The 23399-nt window shown below is 38.2% G+C and overlaps 2 protein-coding genes across 12 annotated transcripts in view; both read left to right on the top strand.

Annotated features, from left to right (window-relative positions):
• The first annotated feature begins 33 nt into the window (after positions 1-33).
• On the top strand, positions 34-6883 carry CCDC107 (coiled-coil domain containing 107). The gene is made up of 6 exons (XM_031589700.2): positions 34-271; positions 1499-1704; positions 2918-2984; positions 4218-4308; positions 5775-5884; positions 6472-6883. The coding sequence occupies exons 1-6, from the start codon at positions 103-105 to the stop codon at positions 6738-6740; spliced, it is 912 nt and encodes a 303-aa protein (XP_031445560.2). The 5' UTR covers positions 34-102; the 3' UTR covers positions 6741-6883.
• Positions 6884-8019: 1136 nt separating this feature from the next.
• CAPS2 (calcyphosine 2) overlaps positions 8020-23399 on the top strand; it is a 31501-nt gene continuing 16121 nt past the window's right edge. For 4 of the 11 annotated variants that reach the window (XR_016465920.1, XR_016465919.1, XM_090138889.1 and 1 more), the window contains exons 1-9: positions 8020-8152; positions 8331-8432; positions 10357-10403; positions 11351-11396; positions 11518-11637; positions 12579-12611; positions 16105-16260; positions 18492-18614; positions 22156-22223. Coding sequence is in view for 9 of the 11 variants with exons in the window: in XM_090138889.1 (XP_089995015.1) it covers positions 8355-8432; positions 10357-10403; positions 11351-11396; positions 11518-11637; positions 12579-12611; positions 16105-16260; positions 18492-18614; positions 22156-22223 (671 nt within the window). In the remaining 2 variants the exon portion in view is untranslated. The other 7 variants (XM_090138908.1, XM_090138912.1, XM_090138917.1 and 4 more) reach the window with 7 other exon arrangements.

Below are 23399 nucleotides of genomic sequence, written 5' to 3'. Positions count from 1 at the left end.
GCCGTGCTGCCGGCGTAAGCACCGCCCCGCCCGCCCGCCCGCCGCTCCTCCTCCGAGCCGCTGCTGCGCGGCCGCCGGACGGGCGTCGGTCCGGCGGCGGCCATGGTGCTGTCGGTGCCGCAGCAGGCGGTGGTGTCGGTGGTTCTGGTGCTCTGCCTGCTCGTCGTTATGCCCAGGATGTTCGGGGGAGGCGGCGGCGGCAGAGCCGGGCGGGCTCCGCGGGGCGGCAGGGCCGGGCCCGGCCATTTCGAGCCGCAGCAGCAGCACAGAGGTACGGGCCCGCGATGCCGGGCGGGCCGCTCGGAGCCGTGTCTGTAGGGGCGGCCCGAGGACAGCCCGTGGTACGGAGGGGGCCCTGAGGGAGGTGTTGGGAATGCCTCCACGTGAGCGAGCGGGAGCCCAGAAGCAGCGTGTGTGAGCTTTAAACCTCCTGCTCCTTTATGGCCCTGCTGGTTGCTGTCTGTTTGTCTTTAGAAGATTATTTACAGAGCATAGGTGAAACCGTGTCGCTTGAAATGTATGATGCCGGTCAGCGTAACAAACGGGTAGGTGTATTGCGTTGGCTGTGGGAATGAAAACTCTTCTCCGCTTGCTATCCAGCCTGTTCTGCTTGCAGATATCCGTGCTGGCATCTGCAGCACCTCTGATGCTGCCGTGGCCCAAGTTGTGCAGAGCTGACCCTGTGCTGGGAGGACACTGCTCTGTGCCCTGCTCCTGCCAGGCCAGCCTTTACTTCCTATAGTCCTGCAGCCTTCTCATTGAGAGCAAACACTTATCTGTAGCAGAAAGGGAAACATTTAAATCTCAAGGCAGTACTTCTTGGCTGTAAATAGGAGGGAAGCTGTTGTGGCCACACCGCATATATACTCTGTTGATTCATTTACTTAACGTTTCAAGCAGTCTGAGCTGCCTGGCAGGGTACATCTTGACTCAGACCCTCAGAGACAGCTTTGGGGTAAATGTCTCAGTGTGCTGGCCAGAAGCATCTCTGACTTCGTCCTCCTGGGGTGAGGATACATGGCCTTTTCTAAAAGGGAGGGCCACAAGTACCCCTCACACTTAATACAACTGCTGCCTTGCTCCAGAAACTGCTGTGGCCTTAGCAGGGACTCATTTGACAGAAAGGAACATGGTGCAAGATTGTATTTACCCTTAAAAGAACCAAAGCAGAAATACAGCATTAAAATGTTTCCTTTGTATGTCTGTCTTTTCTGTGGTTTGTCCCTGAGTTAGGCAACATGTCTATGAAGGGAGAAACACAAAACTTGTATCTTAAAGGAGTATGGAAATTTGAGAACCTTTCCTACTCAGATTTAACTTTATGTTCTATTTATAAAAGGTTGATTACTGGTAATTTTGTTTGAATGTAGAGCTGACAGCATCATCTGCTGGAGAGAAGAGTAAAGGTGATCACGAGAAGGAAAGAAGTTCATTCTGTTGACTGCACCTCTGATTTCATTTTTTATTTTGTCTTATTTCTTTCACTTTAACTTTTAAGGTAGTCCTCAGACAGTTAATCAAGGTCGTCCAAATCCAGGAAATCCTGAAGGTAATGTTCACCAGAGTATTCAGCAGATGAGAAATGCAATGGCAAAAGAGATGAAGAGTGAGAGGACAAGAGGAAATGGCAGAGACTTAGCATTCACACTCATGCCCTTGTATGCTCTTGGAGTGGGAGTGTTTGCAGCATACAAATTCCTTAAGGTGAGATATACAAAAATCACTATTATTGAAATTGGAAGGGAACTTTTTTTTTTCTTCCCAATTCTGAGCCCATGTATGTGGTTGTCTAATGATGTTAGATCTGTCTTCTAACATAAATGCCGTAGTTAAAATAGTAGCATATGTGATTCTTCCTAATGAAGGCATTGGTCTTGTCTTTTTTAGATGCTTAAATGAGAGTCTTATGCTTCTTCTCCCAGTCTCATAAAAGAATCTGAGAATATGAACAGTGCTGTTACCTGAAGCTGTAATTTAAGTTTCACCAGTATTTTTCATTCTTCAGAATGAGCTGGGATATGGGAACAAGGCGATTCCTGCAAAATAATAGCCGTAGGCTAGCAACTGAATAGAACAGTGAGCAGTAATAATGAGCAGTCTAGAACTTTTCCCCACCCTGACCCCTCTCATTTGATCAGGTTGCTGTAACAAAGACTACTAGCCATGAAATGCAATACCTTTTGTACCATTAGTGAATTAAGAAAGGAGAATGCAGGATCGATTTTTCTTAGTTGTTTTACTATTATACCTGTTAGGTATCCTGTATAGCATTTGCAAGACTGTGTGAACCTAGAATATTGTTGCTTACATTCAGGGAGAGAAAATAAAAAGTAAGTCAAACTTGTTTTTATATGTATACTGCTGAACAGCAGTATACACAGTGTATTCATGTCTATAATCAGCTTCATATAATCTATATGAGAAGAATACAACTCAGCAAGATGAAGGTAGAAGTTGAACAGTTTGGGTCTAAAAATAAATGTAATACTAAAAGTAATTAGGTTGTAAGTAAGATTTAATATCATAAAAACTGTATTTTGGATGTTATGACTCTATGACTTGTGCTTGCAGGCCTGAAACAAAAGTGCTTCTATAGTAACATTTTAATGACATTTTTAGTAGTTTAAGAAAGACAGTTTTATCTCCTAATTAATAGTAATCTAGAAAGTCTCTTCCAGTACTTTTGTAAAACTGAAGAAGCAGCCACTTCTTTTATAACTTTTCTCAGTCATGTTATCGTTGCTTTGAAGAGAAGTGTTACGTTAATATTGCAAGAAGGCAAAGCAGAAATGAAATTTCATTAATGGAGCACAAATTTTACAGTTGCTGTTTTCTTTCAATGAATTTCTGAATGTATTTTTAATATTATGTATTTATGTATGTATATAATCTTTTAACACAATTTTGTTTATCAAAGATGAAGGCACATGAAGAAAATCTCTCTGAGAAGGAAAAGAGTACAGAAGAGAAGGCAAAGGAAACGGGTAAGATTTCCACTCACCACGAATGTGTATTTTCTGCTGAAACAAAGCTACTGATTTTCATGCATACGTTCTAGCTCAACAAGAACGTTCTTTTCAGTTACTTTAGCACCATTAGAAAAGGACAAAAAACATTTTGTTATTCTGTATATTTCAAACACTTACTGGATTTGGTTGAAAACTCCCGATGGTGTTATTCTTTAAAACAGTTATAGTAATACGAGGCAGAGAACCGTTATATAATGGTTTCAGTTTTCTCATTGTGTAGTGGTTCTCTGCCTTGTAATGTGCAGTGTTCTTGTCACTCAATGCCTGGTGAATGGCTTCATTAGATTAGAGTGATAAAATAGGATATAATATCTTTTAGAATTAATAGGATGTTGTAGGAGAATATAACATGAATATTATGCAGTTATACAGGTTGCTCTATTTCTGGGCTGAATTAGAGATCAAAGCCGTGATATGTTTATAGAAGAGATAAAGTAAGTGGTGTCATCTTCATGAAGCAAAAATACCTTTGACTGTCTGATTCAGTGTATTTTCGACATACCGAGCAGTGAACGTTCTTTTGGAGAAAAACTTAAGGCACATCAAAGTTATACTGTTCTCATACCTTTTCTTGCCCCTTGTATAGGCATGCTTCTAGTTAACTAAACACCTGGCAGCCTCTTTTGGTGTCCCCATACAACAGATCTGTAATTGTTTTTGGCAGTGATTTGTTATGCTGCTTACTCACCACCCTCGTATACTGTATTTTCCTTTCTTCAGAGTTTCACAGAATTTTAGGAGGAGTTACTCCTCTTGATGCTAATGCTTTAAGCACTTGTTGAATGCAACTACTTGAATGTAGTTGCAAGGTATGAGTAAAAAAAATTAATGACAGTATGAAGCATGAAGACACTGCCTTTGACTCAGGAAGTCTTAAAACTGCATAGTTCTTCAGGCTGGGAAAGTAGCAGCCATGTTCTCAGGTTCTACCAAGGTATGCCTGTGTTGGGTACTGTTAGAGATAGGTTACTGGATAAGAGGGATTTCAGGACACGCACTGTAAAGTTTCTGTTCTTAAGCCAGCCATCTCCTTTTCATATTCTAGATTTTAGAGAAAAAACCTTTCTGAATTTTCAGGATAAAGTAATATCCTTTTGGCACTGTAAACACTTCTAATGTAGCATTCTCTCTCTCTCTCTTTTTTCCTGCTCCTTCTCTCTTTTTTCAATTTGTTTTTCTGTTTGCTAGAACATCAGCTTTTAGAATTGGAGCAGCACCTGGCACATACAGAGAAAATGTTAAATTCTTTGTTGACTCAGTTGGATCCACTATCAAACTGGTGAGTGTTTCAAAAATGTTTTAGTATCCATCTTCTATTAAGCGAACTTCTGCAAAATGTTAACACATTTCTGAGATACAGGTAGAAAATATTGCTTAGAAATCTTCCTTAATTACCATTTATGTAGCACTTTGCAGTTAATATCCATTCTTTCATTTATGGTACTTTCTGCAGACACCTCCTTTCTTTTGTTCATCAACATAAATGCCAAAGCTCAGACTTACAATCAGATTACTGTCACTTAACAAGTTAAACTGTAAAGTGGACTGAGGAGAATAATACTGAAAAAATACTTAAGCTTAGCAGCCTTTGAAAACCCTTTTGGGAATTACATTTCTGGTAGCAAAATGAATTCTTTCAATTTGCACGTTGTTAGAAGATGAAATCGGTTATCAAGGTACAGCTGCTTATTTCTGTGTTTTGAAAAAACCTTTAAACTGAATGTGTGCATTGGAGAGAAATGTAACTGATCTTTGGTAGTGGAACAAAGAGGGGAATAAATAACATTACCTCTCTGTAGTTTTATAAGATGTTCTTTCTTTAAGAAGGTAGGGCCTTATGCATGTACCAGAAATAAAAGTATCCATGCTGTACATCTTGTGTAGTCTTGACAGTTTTCATGAAGCCTAGTTTAAAACATGGAGAATTTCATGATTGCTCCTTTAGTATACTTCTGAACTTAATACATATTGAAACTATTAAATAGTAAGTACGCTGGCCAGTTTGTTTACCAAGTTTCTGGTAGTCATAAGGAAGAGAAAGAGGGTAAATAAAACTAGAAATAAATGAGAAAATGGTCTAAGCTGAAACTTTCTGTATTGGCCGTTGTTCTCCTAAAACCAAAATTAATTGGGTTGTTGTTTCTTTAAGTAGTCATTACTCAACCTGAGTGATTGAATCTCTCTGAATTCAACAACTATTTAGTATGTGTATGTGATCATAGAATCACAGAATATCCTGAGTTGGAAGGGACCCACGAGGATCACCAAGTCCAACTCCTGGCTGCACGCTGGACCCCTCAAATTCAAACTGTGTCTGAGAGCATTGACCTAATGTTCCATCATGCTTGGTGCTGTGACCACTGCCCTGGGCAGCCTGTTTCAGCTACCCCTTGGTAAAGAACCTTTTCCTGATACTGAACCTGATGCAGCTCTGTCCTGTTTCCTTGGGCCTCTTTTTGTGGAGCTGTGCTCCAGCCTCTCATCCCTGGTCTGTACATACCCAGGGTTGCCCTGTCCCAGGTATAGAATCTGGCACTTGCTCTTCTTTAATTTCATACAGTTGGTGATTGTACAGCTCTCTAATCTGTTAAGATCTCTTTATGGGAGAAATTCTCAAAAACTTGACAAAAATTATTGCTAAACTAACGTTTTTATGTACTGAAAGAAATACTGCTATCATATGCATTGTTACAAGTAATCATTTCTAAGGTGATCTTTCAGCTGTTGATAATATCTCTTTTCTAGCGTTAATGCTTTAGCTTGTGAGCAGAAAGATGAAATAATGACACAGATCCAATCAATTAGACGACTGATGAAAGAAAGTGGATTGGATAAATCAGAAAACAAGATGACAGGTACTTCCAATTTTCTGTGGGATAGTTTTCCAATTAGTTTACATTTTAAACAGTCAACATCTGTGATAATGTTCAGTTCCTGCATCTTAGGTGAAATGAGTGTAGAATTAATTTTATTCTGCAGTTGTACTATTCTTATTGTTTGAGTGGAATCTATTATCAAGTTTTCTTGATACACTGTAATTTTTTTAAAAAAGAATAAATGCTAAAATACATTGAACTAACATGCTTTCAAGAAGCAAGCTTCTTGAATGAAAGTCCTTGAGCAACCTATTAGTATTGATCTAACGTTAGTCTGAGGATACCCACGTGGGGACCTTAGAGGTTGTGGGCAGTATTGCACAGTTATACTGAACAGCAGATTGCATATTAGTTTCCTCTGGAATCTTATAAAAGGTAAATAGTGGTCCAAGAGAAATTTTAAATGTAAGGAACAGTTCATTAGGAGTTTGGCAATTTCTGCATTAGTTGAATTTTATTAAAAGAGAGAAAAAAGAAATAAATATCCTACTTCTGAACTGCCTCTAAACTTGGAACCTGTCCAGTAATTTAAACTAACTTTTTTTTTTTTTTTGGTAAATTGTAAGATGTCAGCCACATTTGTAATGAGAAACTTGAAGATCTCCTTCAGTCATTTTCTGAACATTCTCAAGAGAAAGAAATGAATGACGGAGAAGATGACGGTAATGAAGATTTGCATGAAGATGTTGATGATTACAGAATAGAGGAGCATGAATTATGTGATGAATGTGAAGTACATCAGTTTGAAACAGATGTAGTAGAAGACCAAGAAATGATAAACAAGGATTTAATAGAATCAGAGATGGGATTGAGGAGGCGTAATAAATATGAATGAAATCTGCATGTGTAAAACTTAAAAAGCTGATGAATTTTTTTCACAATGTTGTATGCACTTTAAACTGTTTTGAATGAAGTTTTGAAGTTATGTGCACTGCTGTATGCTTTAAAAAGAGGGATTAAAACTGCTCATATCTGATAGTTCTGCAATTTATTTCAATGGCAGCAGTTTCCCTAGGAATGTTTACATATTTTATCTATTTATTTTTTCCTATAAAGATATTTCTGTACTCTGTATATAATACACTGTAATCTTATGCTTCACTGAAATATTGGAATATCTTGTAATTTAGACTGAAAATAATAGGTGCTTCGTGTTTTGTAACTAGTAAGCACAGTACCACTTGAAGTGTGATTTCTTGAGTTCATTAAAGAGCATGAGTGATGAATTTAGCTCTTTGTGGAAGTCTTTGGAGGGAGGGGAAATAAGAAACAGTGTAGAGATGCGTTAATAAAGAAATTTCTTGATTGGGAGAGAAAGTTAGCAACAGACACTGAAATAATTTTCATTTGTTGTCTTGTCAGGAATGGTGTATAGTTTTAATGTCAGTGTAAACCTTAATGCATTACACTGGGTAACTTCATTTTTTTTTGCCACAGCTGTTACTGGTTAAACCTGGCAGCTGCATAATCATTGACTAACCACTTAGTACTTGTGTCCTTGCTTCATATTAAGGCTATAGAACCTGGCCTGATTCATTGTAACGTGTTGTTATTTTAAGGTAGTATTTCCAGATGTGTTAGTGCTTCTCATTCAAGAACCATAGGGCTTGGTTGTTTCTTATGTATTGTGTCAACTGGATTGTGGCTTTCTAGATCAATGTTTAAAAAAGCTTTTATTATTATTACTTTTCTCCTTTGCCATCATCATTTCTATCCAGACCTTAGTTTTCTCTTAGCTTTTTCTTCTCTTCATGCACCATTCTGCCATGCTTCAGTTGCAGAAATCACTTCTGAAGTCGGTTTGCCTGAAGAACGCTGTTGATTTTTTGGTTTTAGAAATACGTAGTTTTGAAATAATCAAGTATAGCGCCGTGACTCTTACCTTCTCACACAACTCAGCCTACAGCTGTTCACACCGCTGCCTTTTCTCTGCTCATTTTGCCCCCTCGTTGCCTGAGCGCAGCCCGGGACGTGCTGAGCCCCCACAGCGCCCTGCGTGGCCAGGGGCGGGGTGACGGGCGGGACGCGGCGCCGTTACCACGGGGACGCTTGGGGCGGCCGCCCTCCTCCGGCCCTCCCTGGTTTGCCCGGTGTTAGCTGCCTCGCGTTCCGCCTGAGGCTTCGTTGGGCGGGCTGGGGCCGTGCCAGGCGGTTTGTGCCGATTTGTGTCGAACGCCTCGAGAAAGGTCGTGCGTCTGGGAGGCCGCATCAGCGAGTCCTGCGCGGCCGGCTGCGTACACAGCGCGGGTGCGCTTCCCGCCTGGTAAAGGGGGTGGGAGGTCCGGAAGGTAGAAGCGGGGTCAGCCTTCGTGGCTGTTGTCTGGGAAAATACGCAATGAGCTTCGGGTTTAAACTCGCTAGATGGAAGGAAAAAACAGCCCGGCAGGGAGGGCAAACCGGGTGAAATGTGAGCTGTGTTTTTCAGTTTATTCTGAAGGCTGTCATTTGCATGGATTTGGAAGTGAAAGGAATTGCTGCATCCCCTCGAAGGCAGGCTCAGCTGTTGTCGAGAGGGAAGAAATGTCAGGTACGTTAACGGAGGGCGTGTGCTTGTTTTCTGTCCCTACGCTGAGTTTTTTACAGAACTTTAACCATACGCTAAGGTTTTGAGTTCTGGGCTTCAGTGCATTCAGTGGAGAAGAAAGCTTATAAAGAAGTTAATTCTGACAAAGGTGATAGTTTAATATGATAATTCAATATGACTTTCTCAAATAAAGAGGAGGATTTCAGAAAGAAGCACATCGACGTGCTGGGTACTGCCTGGAGCCTGGGGAACACAAGAACGAATGATGTTTGCAGCAAGGGCTCAACCTGTGCTTTGTGCTGTTTCAGACTCCTGGTGAAACCGGTGACAGCTCTGACTGCGTTTTTTTATCCAAAAGAGCAATAAAGTACAACAGCCTTCAAAGCATAACTTCAGAAGGAGTGATTCCACACTGCCTTCGTGTGAAATAAATCCCAGTGCTTAGCATTTGTTATGAGAGGTAATCTTATTTTTCAGGTAGTGGCTGACCTTTTGAGTTAAGATAAGTAGACAGGATTACTGCAGCAGAGACTTCCAGGTTAATTTTTGAAAGGCTGACTAGAGTAAATACGATCTTGGATTATGAGAGCCATTGGTTTTATTACAGGTAAAGTAAATATTTCTTGTAACAGTTGATTTTTCTTACAGATATGGGTATAAAGTATGCAGTGAAGTAAACTTCATCTGCAGCGTTCCCGTAGCCTGCATGCACCCATTTAACTTCCATGTTTTATTGAAAAAACTTGGGTATTTACTCTAGCTTGTAAAAGAAACATCCTTTTTATGCCTGTCAGTTTCTGAATTTAGACTCCTTATTACATGACTTTTTGTGGCTTGAAAAATTGTAGATTGAAATGAGGTTGAGACTGTGTCCTAGTAAATGTGGGTAGTCTTCAGGACAGCTTTGCTTTATTCCTGAAGACTCTCAGAAAAGGCATTAAACGTGTTGTGTTCTTCTTTTTTAAAGGCAGTTGAAATGCTGCAGAAAAACTTGTGATTTAATGCACTGCAAAAATACATGAGACAGCACACTGTATGATTCAAAGAAGACCAGAGTTTGTTTACTTTGGTTAGTTTGAGGACTGCATTTTATCCCTTAAAGGCTTTTAAACATATTTCACCACAAGGTGGTGTTGTTCATTATGTGCGGATGCTCTGTGAGAGGTTCTTTCTTTTTTTTCCTTTTTCTTCCTTTTTTTCCCCCCAAACATAAATACCCTTTTCTGAAGACACTGGAGGGTGGTGGTGCTCAGTTTTGAACTCTCTTTTCCAGGGGTATGCTGCCGGGGTGTGTGGGGAGGAAAGCATTTAACAGCTCTGTGATGGCTTTCAAATCTCATATGCATTAGGCCACAGCTGGAAGCGGGATGCTTGCACAGTTCAGGCTGCAATGCTGACATCTATATGTTAAGGTCTTTTAAAAAACAAGATGCTGCAGAACATCTGTGAGTCACGTATTTTTTTTTCCCAACTGGAAGGCCAGCTGGAGGAATTGCTCCTGGCTCAATGTAAGCCAGCTGTCCGTCTGTGCTGTGGTTTCAGTTTATGGACTGGCTGAGGGCTGGCTCAGAAACATTCCAGCCATCAAGAACCGTTTGACCTGAAACCTGGTGAGCAGTCATTGTATGATCAAAATCTCAGGAACGTGGATTATTTTTGAAGTATTAATAGCTGGTGTGGATGCTGTCTGTATTCTTAATAACAAAAAAACTTCCTGTATTGACAAATACTGAATATTCTTGTTTCAAGATCTGTAAGAATCAACTTTCAGTGAAAAGCTTTTGCTTTGTCCTTTTCTTAGTACTATCTCAGTCAAATACATACATCAGATATCTGGAGACGCTGGTTCTAAACCAAGGCAGGCTGAAAGAACAACCGTGTGTTTGTCTCCTGATCTCTGTCAGCATGTAATAATGTGTCCTTCTAGGGGTGGAGACCAGATACATGTGCTGCTCGGGGTCCTCGCCCACCCGAGTAAGTCTGCTCATGTTTTTCATCTGATTTCTTTAATAATTTGCACCATACACTTACATTTGTATTGATAAGTAAATCAGCGTTGCGTGAGGTTTATCATCTTAAGGCTGTTTTCTGTGATATATTTAAAGCAAAAATTTTCAATACATTATTTGCATTAGTGGAGTGCCTTACAGCCACTGTATCTTTCTACATTATTTTACAACTGTGTGCCATTATGGCCTTGTGTTGTTCATACCTGCATCAGAGAACTTCAGCTTTTTGTGTGCTGTCAGTCAGTTTGCAATGAAAAACAACTGGAAATTAATGAGCTCTATTATTTGTAGAAGCAATCATATTATAGTAGGGTTGTTTTGAAATACTGGAGGTAAAATTCAGTCCCCCAGAGGGTACCTGAGGTAAAGACATAAGACACAGAAATTCTTAAATAAATCTGTGATATTTTCATTTCTTTAAGCAGAAGTGTGTGTGTGTGTGTGTGTGTGTGTGTGTGTGTGTTTGTACACACACTGAAGTATAGTTTGCTCCCACCATGTAGTTAGCTTCCTCTGTATTAGTCTGGTTCAGATAATTGAGAAAGCTTGCATCCTGAGAAATTATTGCTTCCCTGTGGGCTCTCTGGAGTCTGTTTGTAGAGGGATGTTTCCACAGACCTGCTGTGGAAAATGGAAATAAGAATTCTTGATTTATGATCTGTTGCTTTGCTGGGGCTGTCTGAGGCTGGGAAGGAAGGAGAACCTTGCAGGGGCCTTTTGTGGTTGCTGGTGTGAAGGAGGAAAGCTCAGTGTCTGGCTCCTGAGGGGCTAATAGATGTTTCCTCAGTAGGCTGTTTCTAGTTGTAAGGAAACATTTGTGTAGGTATTAATAGAGTAACTGGAGTTTGTTTTTAATGTAACTGGAAAAATAAGAAAACGTATTGTTCCTAAAATCATTTTAACTTCCTGCAGGGTGCCATGCCTAGATCTAGGGAGGCTGGGAGATTCTGATGATGAGGTAATTATAAATTAATTTGGTCTTGAATGGTTTTTAGAATTCACATGTTGCAAGAACTTACAAATACATTTCTGAATATTAGAAAAAAAACAGCCCGATTACTTGTCCTTTCTTATTTTAGGATGGGAACTCCTACGTGCCATGCAGTAGAAGTTTTCCTCACACAAGCTCTCTAAATTCATCTTCGGATTGGAGAACATCATTAGAAATGCCACACGGGCAGCATCTACCATCTCAACAGGTCAGTCTCTCATAACAAATCTGTTTAAAATGTGCCCCTTCAGTAGTAATTTGGAAAAAGTAGTTTAATATTTTAGTATCATCATACAGGCTTTTTGTCTTTTCTCTTTCTGCTTCGATTAAATTCTCATATCCAATTGCTAATGGTCCAAAATAATTCTGTCAAAGGAATTTTTATTGAGAAGCCTATGGCATATTTTGAAAATCCAATGTTTGTTTAATGCCTGAGCTCATTCTTGTTGGTAGATGCATTTATTCTTCTCATAATCACTTAAGAGATATATTTAGATTATTTAGATTAATAACTAGCTTTATTAACAGTTTGTCAAAGAAACTGAGCAACATTGAGATAGCATGTAACTTTGCTTTATCTTTCTGGTGTGTTAACTTAAAAAAGTTAAAAGGTAAGATCAATAGTGATCATTAAGCATATGACTGAAGAAAACAACCTAAGCTTACAAACAGTTAAGTATTCTTTCTATGGAAGAACAGTTACTTTTGAAAAGGGAACTTTAGGAATTAGGTACAGATATTTCTCTGAGACTTTTTCTCAGTCTCTTACCTTTAAAATATAATTGTTTGGTATTAATTTTGAAAGTACGTTCAATTGGTCTGAGCACTTTCATTGTTAAAATTTCCCAATCACCTACCAGCATTATTTTCTGGTTGACTAAAACTTAATCACTGCAAATCTTAGATGCTTTATAAGGAATATTATTAGTGCAGATGGTTCTGTAAAGCATTCTGATTTAAAAATTACAGCACTGCTCAGGATTAGCATCCAGTATAATAAATGTAAGAGTTAATTGCTCAGGTAGTTCTCCTTTGTATACTGATCTGAGTTCAGTTTGGAAAAAATAAAAGTGACAGTTTTTTATTTGACCATTCCATACATTTGAGATTTTGCTAATTACTATTTATTTTCTCTTTTTGTTTAAACAGATTTCCAGAATGTCTTGTCAGATGAAAACAGAGGTAAAGTAGATTAAGAAATATACACTGACAAAGTTAACAACTGAATAGTAAACGCAGCAGTGTATGATCTGAAAGTGGAGTGTGTTTCAACATCTTTTGTGTGGCAGGAAGTAGCTTATTTAAGTCTTCTTAATCTGTCGTTCTACATCCCAGAGTATTTTGAAAATGTTTCAAGAATGATAATTAGAAAATGCTGACGTTTAATAAAACACTTTTCTATTAGTGATCCCTGCATATTTGAGAGGTTAGGTATCTGGAGCTTTTAAACTAATTCAAGAAGAGTAGTATCAACATTTTTCTGTCATTTTCATGCATTTTACATAAACTTTGTAATGTTTTATTTTTGCATTTTTATTTGGTTAGAGTGCAGGAAATACCTTAACTTACCAGTTTTATCTGAAAGAACTGAGTAGTACTTCCTACTGTTTAAAAATCTATTATTTCAGAAATATTTAACTTAAACCTAAGAACTACTGAATGACTGTGTCTGTCTAGAGCAGTAGTGCTGCCAGAGAGAAAACAGTTATTAATACATTTACATATAATCTCTATTCCTAATATATTGACCTGTATGGCAGGACTCCAGATTGGCTGGCACTCGAAGGTGAATCTGCCAGTATCATCATTTTGTTTCCCTGTATGACCAAGTGTTTTCCCAACTTGAAACAAAATATATTTAAATCTGAAATATTTAGTAGTTTTTTTTTTTTTTTTTAATAGAGAAAATATAGAGCAGTGTAGAGTAGGAGAGAATTAAAAAGTTTTGTATATAGCTTCCTTCCTGCATGTTGTGTCACTTGCATGTACTCATGGATGCTGTAAAATCAAACACTTTGAATTGCAGTAGACCAGTCTCTAGAGGGAATTTGGTTTGATTGCCCTTGCTAAATGCTGTCTGCCTGGTCCTTGCAATTTCACAGTATAAGCTATAGTCCCTGGGCTGCAAGCTCCAGGCTGTGCCTCCCTGTCCTCCACACTTTGTAGAAGAGTCTCTCTCCTGATTGACCTTGTCATTTCCTCCAGAGAAGGCACAGTCTCCTTTCTACTCCCTACCCCCTCCTTCGGGCTCCTTTACTTCATCCTGTCTTACTGAAGGTAACTAGTAAAATTGTGAATAAAAATAGAAAAGCATAAAACATATCCATCACAAAAACAAATAAAAATATTTTTCTGAAGAGGTGTTCTGAATATAGATAACACTGATTTGCTGCAACTTCTCACCTACTCTTTATTACTGTTTAAGCTTCTGCATGCTGCCTGAAGCCTAATGCTTTTATTGTTTCTTAGAGTTCACAGCTAATGAGTATGTTCATTAATTTAGGCAATATGTATGGATTGTACAAACTGAGATAACTGGACTGGTAGTGCTTTAGCTCTCAGAATATCTCTGTATCCAACAAAGGTATTTATGCACATTTTAAAACGCACCTGTAAGCACTGGGGGAAGAAAAAAAAAAGACACAGCCCTGCCAAAAAGAACTTGCAGGTACTGGTGGATGGGAAGCTTAGCATGAGCCTGCAATGTGACCTCACAGCCCAGAAAGCCACCATATCCTGGGCTGCATCAAAAGAAGTGTGGCCAGCAGGTTGAGGGAGGTGATCCTGTCCCTCTGCTCTGCACTGGTGAACCTCACCTGGAGTACTGCATGCAGATCTGGAGTCCTCAGCACAGGAGAGATGTGGACCTTTTGGAGTGCGTCCAGAGGAGGGTCACAAAAATGATCCAAGGAATGGAACACCTTCCCTGTGCGGATAGGCTGAGAGAACTGGGGCTCTTCAGCCTGGAGAAGGCTCAGGGATGCCTGATAGTGATTTTTCAGTATCTAAAGGGGCCTATATGAAAGAGGGAGACAGACTCTTTGTCAGGGTCTTTTGTGATGGAACACAGGGAAAAGGTTTCAGTCTAAAACAGGAGATTTAATTGGGTATAAGGAAAGTGTTTTTATGACAAGAGTAGTGAAGCACTGGAACAGGTTGCCCAGAAGTGTGGTGGAAGCACCATTCCTGGAGATACTCATGGTCAGGCTGGATGGGGCTCTGGGCAACCATCATCTAGCTGTAGGTGTCCCATTCATTGCAGGGGAGTTGGACTAGTGGACCTTTAAAGGTCTCTTCCAACTCAAACAATTCTATTTTTAACTGCAAATTATCTAGTTTCCTTTATATGGCATTATAATCACAATGCATACATACTTCAGTTGCTATACTCTTCTGTAGTTTTTTTAGAAGTTGCTTTACTTCTTTAGTTAATATGTTCATACAAGTAAATCTGTCTAGCTGCAGGAATGCTACAAAAGGTTGGTATGACTTTGACTGTTTCAAGATCTTTCTTCCTTTCTTTTCTGCTTTCCTTTATCTTGTCTGCTCCCTTTCTACCTTCGTTATGTCTTGAATACCGTAGTGCTAAATTTACAGTAATGCATCTTCTGTTCATTTACTTTCTTTTTGCCATCTCTCTCTCTTCTTGTTTTTTATTTTGCCTGACGTTTGGGGAGAAGATTTTTCAAGCAGTTCTGAAATATTAAGATCACATTCCTCTCAGCAAGTGCTCTTTATTTCTGCGTTGCTTGCTTCTGGAGTCCTGACTGAACATTCCTTTAGCAATACATTTTTCAGCTTCCTCAGTAACAGACCGTGCAAGTAAATCTTTCCAAAATAGGTCACTTTTGGAATAATAATTTGAATATGGTCTTATCATTCAGGGATTAACTAGTAAAGGGACGTGGATCCCCTTTTGAATGAGAAACTTGCCCTTTAAAGAACATTTTTAAGATCTGAGTTTTTTTGAAAAACAATTTTCTAGAACAGGACTGTTTACTGATGTCCATATCCAGCATTTCTACTTGACACATTTCATTTTGAGACATCTTATTTTTGTTAGCGTCGAGGAGATATCAATTAAACATTGAAGGTTGTTGGTTATTCAGGAAGAGAAGGAAGAATGGACTCTTGAGCTTATCATCTTGCAACTGTTCCTACTCATCAGCCTCCACTGCAGACTGCTAAAATGAATGTAACGTTAGGAAGATACTTAGTTGGCTTTGTAGCCTGTTCAGCTGATGTTTTCAGGAGGGAGTGGATCACCTAACACTCGTCTACTGTTGGAATCTTTGGCTTAATACAGTCCATCAGCTATTCAAAATCAGCTGTCAGAATTCCTGTTTAATTAATCTGTAACATCTTACAGGACAGCACCAATGAATCTTAACTTTGCATAAATGTATTTGGCTGTGTACTACTTAGATTAAAAAAAAACAAAAAAGGCAGATTTCATAGAACTCTACGAAAATTAAACATGAATTTTGCAGTCATGCACTTTTTTTTTCTTAATGTGAAGCATAGTGTCAGATAGTTTCAGAAGTTATTGCAAATGGGAATTATAAAAATGCTGTTCTCTTTTAAGATCCCAACCAGAGGCATTTATATTGATTACTCTTTCTGTAAAAAGAAAGAGTAATCCGTATTGATTACTCTGCATTCTCTTCTGGAGCAGAAGACACTACCAGGAAATCTGTCAAGCCCTGCAGACAAATATAAACTAAAGTATTGTCAGTATGAAGCAGATATGAAGGAAGAGTATAAGCAGTACTCTGAGAGAACTTCAGAAAAGAAAAGAAACCACCTCCAGTGTCCAGAAGCTTCAGTAAAGGTGCTGGCAAAGCAATAATTGCATTTTTAAGTGGTAAATGTTTGTTGGAATTTCATTCAGTGTGTGGAGAGATTTGCATTTGTATATATATATTAAAAAAAATTCTTCCACGTATTAATTTTAAAGACATTTCCATGTATGCTTTTGGCATTTAACACTTAGCAGGGAATAAAGAATATAGGAAGTTTACTTCAGCTGCTCTATAAATGAGAGATGGCGGTCCTTGTAAATACGCTTCTGTTCTCTGCTATCATAATGTTTGCCCTCATAGTGCGTGTCTGGCCTGGGCATTGAGATTAGTGTGATTGATGGGGATGAGCCTGGAGCCTAAGAAGATAAGTGACAGGGGAAAGATCTTGGTAAAATGTTATTTCCAAATACGGAAATGCATTCAGGCTTTTTTTTCCCTCTCCCTGAATATTCTATTGAATTATGTTTGTACCGAGGACTTAGAAAAGAATTAGTGAAATATGTGATCTGAACCTTTGAGAACTATTAACGCTGAAAATGGGCAGAAATATGGAGCTAAAAGAATGGAAAATAATATCTCTACTTTTTGTCTTGACCTTATGTAAGATCCAGCGCATGTAGTCTGCAAAGCTTGGACTGCAAGCTGTGTTAATTCTACCGGGTTTCTTAATTGTTTGTAAGGTAAAACTAAGCAACAAACAAGGGAAGATCAGGTTCTTGAGTGTAGGTGCCCAGCAAGGAACAGGAAACAGAAGCGAGCAGATTATATGAGGACTGGTCAAAGCTAGACTGTGCTGAGGGTAGATGACCACTTCAGAGTATTAATGACATACAATATTCAGAATATTAATGGCTAAATACACAGTTGTTGAGCTAATATGCTGTGCCTATTGCTTTCCAGATATAAAGTTTGTAATAATTGACAATGAGATTATTTTATTTGCTTAGTGTTCAGTAGCATGAAGAGAGATGGTTTTGTAGAAAACAAAGATTTTTTTTTATTGCTTGGGCTAAGGTCTCTTTTGCACATTTTACTTAACATTTTAAAGGATTTTCTCCCCTTAGAGCCACACTTCTGATATTCAGATAATACTTGGAGAACATGCAGAACCTTTATTTATGGCTACTTCAAGTAAAAACCGAGTGAAGAAAACAAATTTGTTGTCTTGTTAAATGTGCTTTTATGTTCGGTAGTGGGTAAGAATGTCCATTCTGGTGTTTTGTTCTAGTATTACTTTTGTTTTTGTTTCCACTCCTACGCTCCAGACTGACACAGTGATGTCGTCTGTTTTCCAAGGAGTGAATCCTTTATATACTGTTCTGCAAGCCCATCAAAAGGGTATTTATGTGAGTGGCCAAGTTAGTCTGAAACTGAAGGAACAGGCAACAAGAGTAAAGGCAGGACTGGCCCATTCCAGTGCGTTTGGATTCAAGACAGGTGAATGCCAAGTACCAGAAGCTGTGTCAGTTCTTGTGGCAGATATCAGTATAATATCTAACCAAGAAAATTAATCTGCTAGACGTTATTACTATCTTATTAAATAATAAATCAAACCTTCATTAGATTTCAAGATATTATTTTGTTCTATTATTGAAACTTGTAGCTTTTCTTCCCTCAAAAGAAGCTGCTCCTACAGCAACATAGATAATAATTTGTCCCTGCTGATTTGTCTCCCATGTTTCTTCTTTTCCAAGTTCTATAATCCTCCATTGGGAGATACTTCTGTAATCTACTCAGACTGATTTAGAAGTCTCTTAGAGCCAGTTCACCAACATGCTTCAGTTCTTTCTCCTATTCAGACCGTATTTTAACTATTTTGCTGATCAAAAAGCAGCACCTCTGTGATTGAGATCTTATACACCTGATGGCAAATCTTTTGCTTTATCTTTGATGTTCTTAAACAGAACAGAGAGAGTTCTTGTCTTCTTCAGAGAGATACTTACAGTCCACTTTCTCCCTGTCTTGCTGCTGATTTTTAGCAAAGTTTGTAGAACCATGAGATTTTTTGAGATTTTTTTGTTGTTGTTTGCTTGTTTTAGTATGATTGGAAGTTGGTAAGGATTCAGAAGTTGGAAGGCGAAACTAGTAAGCAAAATCTGTAAGGTCTGTTTTAATAGAAAGCTAGGCTTACAATTTCTTTGCCTTTTTAATTATGATGAAAGTAGGATAAAGAAACTTCTAAAAAAGGCTTTTTAATAAATTAAGGAAATTGTTTTGATGTTAATAATTTGTTTTCTGAAAATAATTTATTTTTGCTTAGGGTTCACAGCTTGAAGATGGGTACAATGATGATCTTACAGCTCTTGATGAGAAAGCTCTCCTGCAACAATGCTATACAAGCAAGCCTTACAATACACAACACAGTATGAGGAAATCAGAAGCTGTAAGTGTTTTGGCTGTTGTTGGACTGTTAACTGTCTCTATACTTGTAGAATGACTTGTAGGTGTTCAGTAGAAGTTAGGCTCTTGATGATTTGGTCCTAGTCTGTAATTTTCATCATAGGGGTTTAAACATTTGTTTTGATGGGAGCTGAGTTGAGTAATCCAGCGAGCAATTTTAAAATCTCTTTTACAGTGCTTGTTATTTTTTGTGCTGTAATGTGAATAAATGAGAATGCATGTTAAAAATAAATAAGTACAACTAAAAAGACCAATTGAGTGACTTGTGTGAATCTGACTGTACTGTTCTATGTCTTCTAGTCTCTAGCCTGTACATGAGCCTGTATCCTATGGCATGGATTTCATGATTCTGTCAGCTTTTACACTGACTAGTTTCCAGAGTAAATGGGCTAATTTTCCTCATTAACTGTTGGAATGGAGTATGTGATGATAACCCTCTTCATAAGCAGTATGGACTCTGCTGCTGGCATTAGATCAGGTCAGCTGTGGCTTTGGATGTCTTCAAGCTGCAGGGGTGTATTGAATTCTACAGCACCTATAAGCAACATGTTTCTTTGCTGCTTCACTATTCCCTTTGTGAGGTACTTCTTCCTATTACCATTATTAAGCCTCAGAAGGCCCAGTTTGTGACTTTGGTCTCCTGGTGGCTGGCCGCTATCCGAAGGGGAAAAAAAAAGTTTGGCTATGTAATCTTTGCCCTTTAGTTGTAGGATACTTTTAGAACACCCCATACCTGCTTCCTTTGCAGTCTAAACAAAACCAAACTCCCTTAGTTTCTCTTTTCAGTTTCTTCTGTTCAGATCCTCTGTTGGATCCTCTCCAGTTTCCTTTCATCCTTATTAATTCTGTGGAGAAGGCAGCCCCCCAGACTGGAAACAGATGTGGCTTTGCTGTTACAAGAGGAAATACTAACTTCTCTTATGTTGATGTACTCAGTATGTTTCTTTCATTATGTTGACACAATTCTTACTCTTTTTAGGAATGTTCAACTGGAGTATTGTCCATTTAAGGCTAAATTTTATATTTGGGGTTTTTTGAAGTGGTGAAGAATCTTAAGATTTTAGGTACTGCTTGATTCAGTATTTTCATGTGCAGAGTGATGGCCTTCATAACTTAATTTTGAAGGTATTATCGAACAGAATTAGTACTCTGACATCCTGATGGAATAATAAGCCACGATAAATTTTATGAGACTATGAAAGTAAATAATTTTTCATTTATTTTGTTTGTTCATTACTAAGCACTGAAGTTCACGTCATTGCAAACATATGTTTGATCTCTGGTCTTGCTAAATTGGATGTGAACATTGTGCTATTGATGTCACCATTCATTTTCATAATCAGAAAATCTCTTCAGAAGGTACTCTAAAGAAGAATTTCCTGTTCATTATTTCTAAAATAAAATCTAAAAATCTATACAATACAGTGGGTATAATGGGCAGGATGGGAAGGTTTGACGTACTTTTAGATTAATACTGCTAAATCAAATAAGCTGAAGAGACTGATAAAAGGAGCAGTGCAGGACAGTCAAATGGCAGGTACACTGCAGCTGGCATGCTTTAAAAGGAAGCCAGCAGGTTTCTGAGGGACTGTCTGAAGCCCTTTTGTTACTGATCAGCACTCATGGTTACACAGGCTGCCAGTCTCTTTCTAGAAGCATTTCTTAGGTTCTCTCATGTTCAAGATTCTGATAGAAGTGGTATAATAGAAAAAAGTAGAAGTAACTACTGCTTATGTAATAATTAAATTGGATATGTGTTGCTTCCATAGTAGGCATTTGATTTTAAAGTACATTTAAAAGTTTGCTTAAGAATACACAGTAACTTTAAAATTTTTCTTTACTGTGATCATTACTAAAACTTCTAATGTTAAAATAGATTCTCTTTTAAATTTTCTTGAGATTTGGAATGAGAATTATCTAATATGAAATACAGTAAGCATATGACTACCAATGGACACTATATATGATAAACTTGGGATTTTAGGGGGAAGAGAGTTATTTTTCTATCAACAGTTGTTCTGTGGACAAAAGAGTTGCTTCTCTTTTAACCGTTCAGAGCTGCTGTAAGTTCAGTGTCTGCCTTAGCAATTTTATAAATTCATAAAGGTTTTTGTCTAAGAGCTGAATGGAAGAGAACTTTTTGTGACCCTCCAGTATTCAACTGAAATGTAAAGAATAAAGTTGAATTCTTAAAATTGGATTCTTTTAATAATGCTAAGATAATTTGGATCTATAAGTGAATCTGTGTTGTATTTCAAGTCTGTTCTGTGTAATAACAGTGTTCTCCTTTACATGCTTTTCAGTATTCAGTAGTTCAGTAGTTTGAAATGAAGTACCAGAAATTCTGATAGTTAGATGCAAAAATGAATATGGAAGAAAACCAGGAAGTTCCCTATCCGCTATTATTCAGAAGTTTTTTAAAGTCAAATCACCAGCTGGTCTGTTGTTACATTATTTATTCTTTTTTTTTTTGTTTTGGCTAGTATTAATCCATGTTTACTTGAATCTTTTTTACTTCATCTTTGTAAACTTACGAGTTGTTCTTTACAGTTACCTGTGGTCTGGGAACCGACCTACTATTCTTCAGTTGTAGGCAGGCTTGCTGTATGTAGAATTTGGATGGTACATGATAAGCTACACAGAAAAAAAAAAGTAATCATAAAAATATCAAATTCTTCAGCTTCAGAACACATAACAAGTCATTGAAGAGGCTGCCTAAGCCCCTCAGAAAGGATAATCTCTCTTTTCTAATAGGTAAAATGGAAGGAATGAAAACAAATATCAATGCAGTGAAGAAGTTCAGAGGTCTGGAAGATGAAATGAAGCAAGATAGCAGAGTCTAGTTGTTGCCAGTGGCTTCCATGCTGACCTTAGACATCCTCATGTGCCTTTGGTTTCTCCTTCTGTGAAATGAATGATGACTGATAACCAAACACTTCACAGTGAAGGGCACAAGATTGTGGTTGAGTGTTATCCTATTCTAAAAATGGCAGTAAGATCCTGCTAAATCACCTTGCTCCTCCGAATATTTGTTCTTTTACAAAAAAATGTTTTTCAGATTGGCCTGTTTCAGCAGAAAATTGTTCTGGCATGCAGCAAGTATGAACTGAGAATTGAGACTATATCTTTAAAGAGTTTTTAGCTAAACATTGCTGGAGGTGGAACCCCTCTCTCTAAATGGAGATCTGTGTCAGCCATTTTACCCAGAATAGCATCAGTTTCCTCAGGCTCTATTGTACTTCAAAAAAAAAGTAATTGGAAACAACAGAAATATCAGAACTCTCATACTTACTGTCAGCTAATGCACAGACAATCTGAGTGTGTAGCAGAGAACACTGTTTGTCTTTTAGTTACACAAATAGGATTCTATTAAAAAAGATGAAAAAACCTTGAAAATTCCAAATTAGTTGTAACATTCGTACGATTGAGACCTCTGAATGCTGTCTTAAAGGCTAGTTTAGTTTTTGAAGTGCTTGTTGTTATATTTCCTTTGCTTTTGGTTACTTTTTGCTTTTTGGTTATAGGAGGATGTTGCTGTGGAAAGAAAGAAACAGGCTGTAGTAGAACAAGTGATGCTAGATCAGTTATGCAGGTGAGTGGATTTTTAATGTAAAACTAGAGCTTTCCTTACTGAAGAATTTAGGTCTATGAGTGGCTTCTCTTGCCTAGGTTTTTTGATCATCTCACTGCAACTTGTGTTATGTAGTGCTACTATTTGTAAAATCCCTTTTAATGAAAATTGTTTTTCATTTAAAAGACTCCATAATTAAAAAATCAATGTCAAGTGCTAAGCTTAAATTCCTTTTTCTCTGAGAAAAATTGTTAATTTTGTACCTGAAGCTTTAAGTGTTTTTACAATCACAGAATCACAGAATGGCCAGGGTTGGAAGGGACTTCAAGGATCATGAATCTCCAACCCCCCTGCCACATGCAGGGCCACCAACCTCCTCATTTAATGCTTGACCAGGCTGCCCGGGGCCCCATCCAGTCTGGCCTTGAACACTTCAAGGGACGGGGCAAATAACAGTACTTTTCATAAATAACCCTCTTGTACCTCTGCAAGATATATGGATTCCTGTTGTTACAATTATTTTTTATTTTCTGTCCTAAGTCTGTTATTAATATTCTTCTATTAATATCTCTCTGAAGTTGAAGGGTAAGTTTATGTTGGATATCAGGAAAAAATTCTTTACAGAAAGGGTTGTTAAGCACTGGAATGGGCTCCCCAGGGAGGTGGTTGAGTCGCCATCCCTGGATGTGTTTAAAATCCATTTGGATGTGGTGCTCAGGGACATGACTTAGTGGAGGGTTGTTAGTTAGAGTAGTATGGTTAGGTTGTGGTTGGACTCGATGATCTTTAAGGTCTTTTCCAACCTGAGCAATTCTATGATTTTGTGAAGGAGTATTATACCACTGTTAAGCATGCAGGAAAAAAGGAGCAAATGAAGCTAACTGATTGGGGCTGTACAGGGAAGCTCTCTGAACTTCATTGCTATCCCTTCAGCTCTGAGAAATCATTGGTTCTATATAGAAAGATTTCATCGTAGGTTAAGGGGAAAAAAAAGTAACTTACCTGTGAAGATGAGTATAATTAAGACATCTTACTATTGTTCCTATAAATTTGTTCTCGTTTCTGTGCATGCTCTAATATTTCAGAGTTTTACTTAAGCTGTCTGGTTATGGTACTATGAGATGGTATAGATTGGTGTAACATAATTTCAATTTCACATTACTTTATGCTTGCTAAAAATTTTATGTAAGTGGCTCC

Source organism: Phasianus colchicus, chromosome 1 (genome assembly GCF_987193195.1).
Source record: "Phasianus colchicus chromosome 1, bPhaCol1.hap1.1, whole genome shotgun sequence".
In the NCBI taxonomy this organism is placed as follows: domain Eukaryota; kingdom Metazoa; phylum Chordata; class Aves; order Galliformes; family Phasianidae; genus Phasianus; species Phasianus colchicus.
The sequence above is the reverse complement of the archived record's forward strand: the minus strand, read 5'-3'. Positions and strand labels throughout refer to the sequence as shown.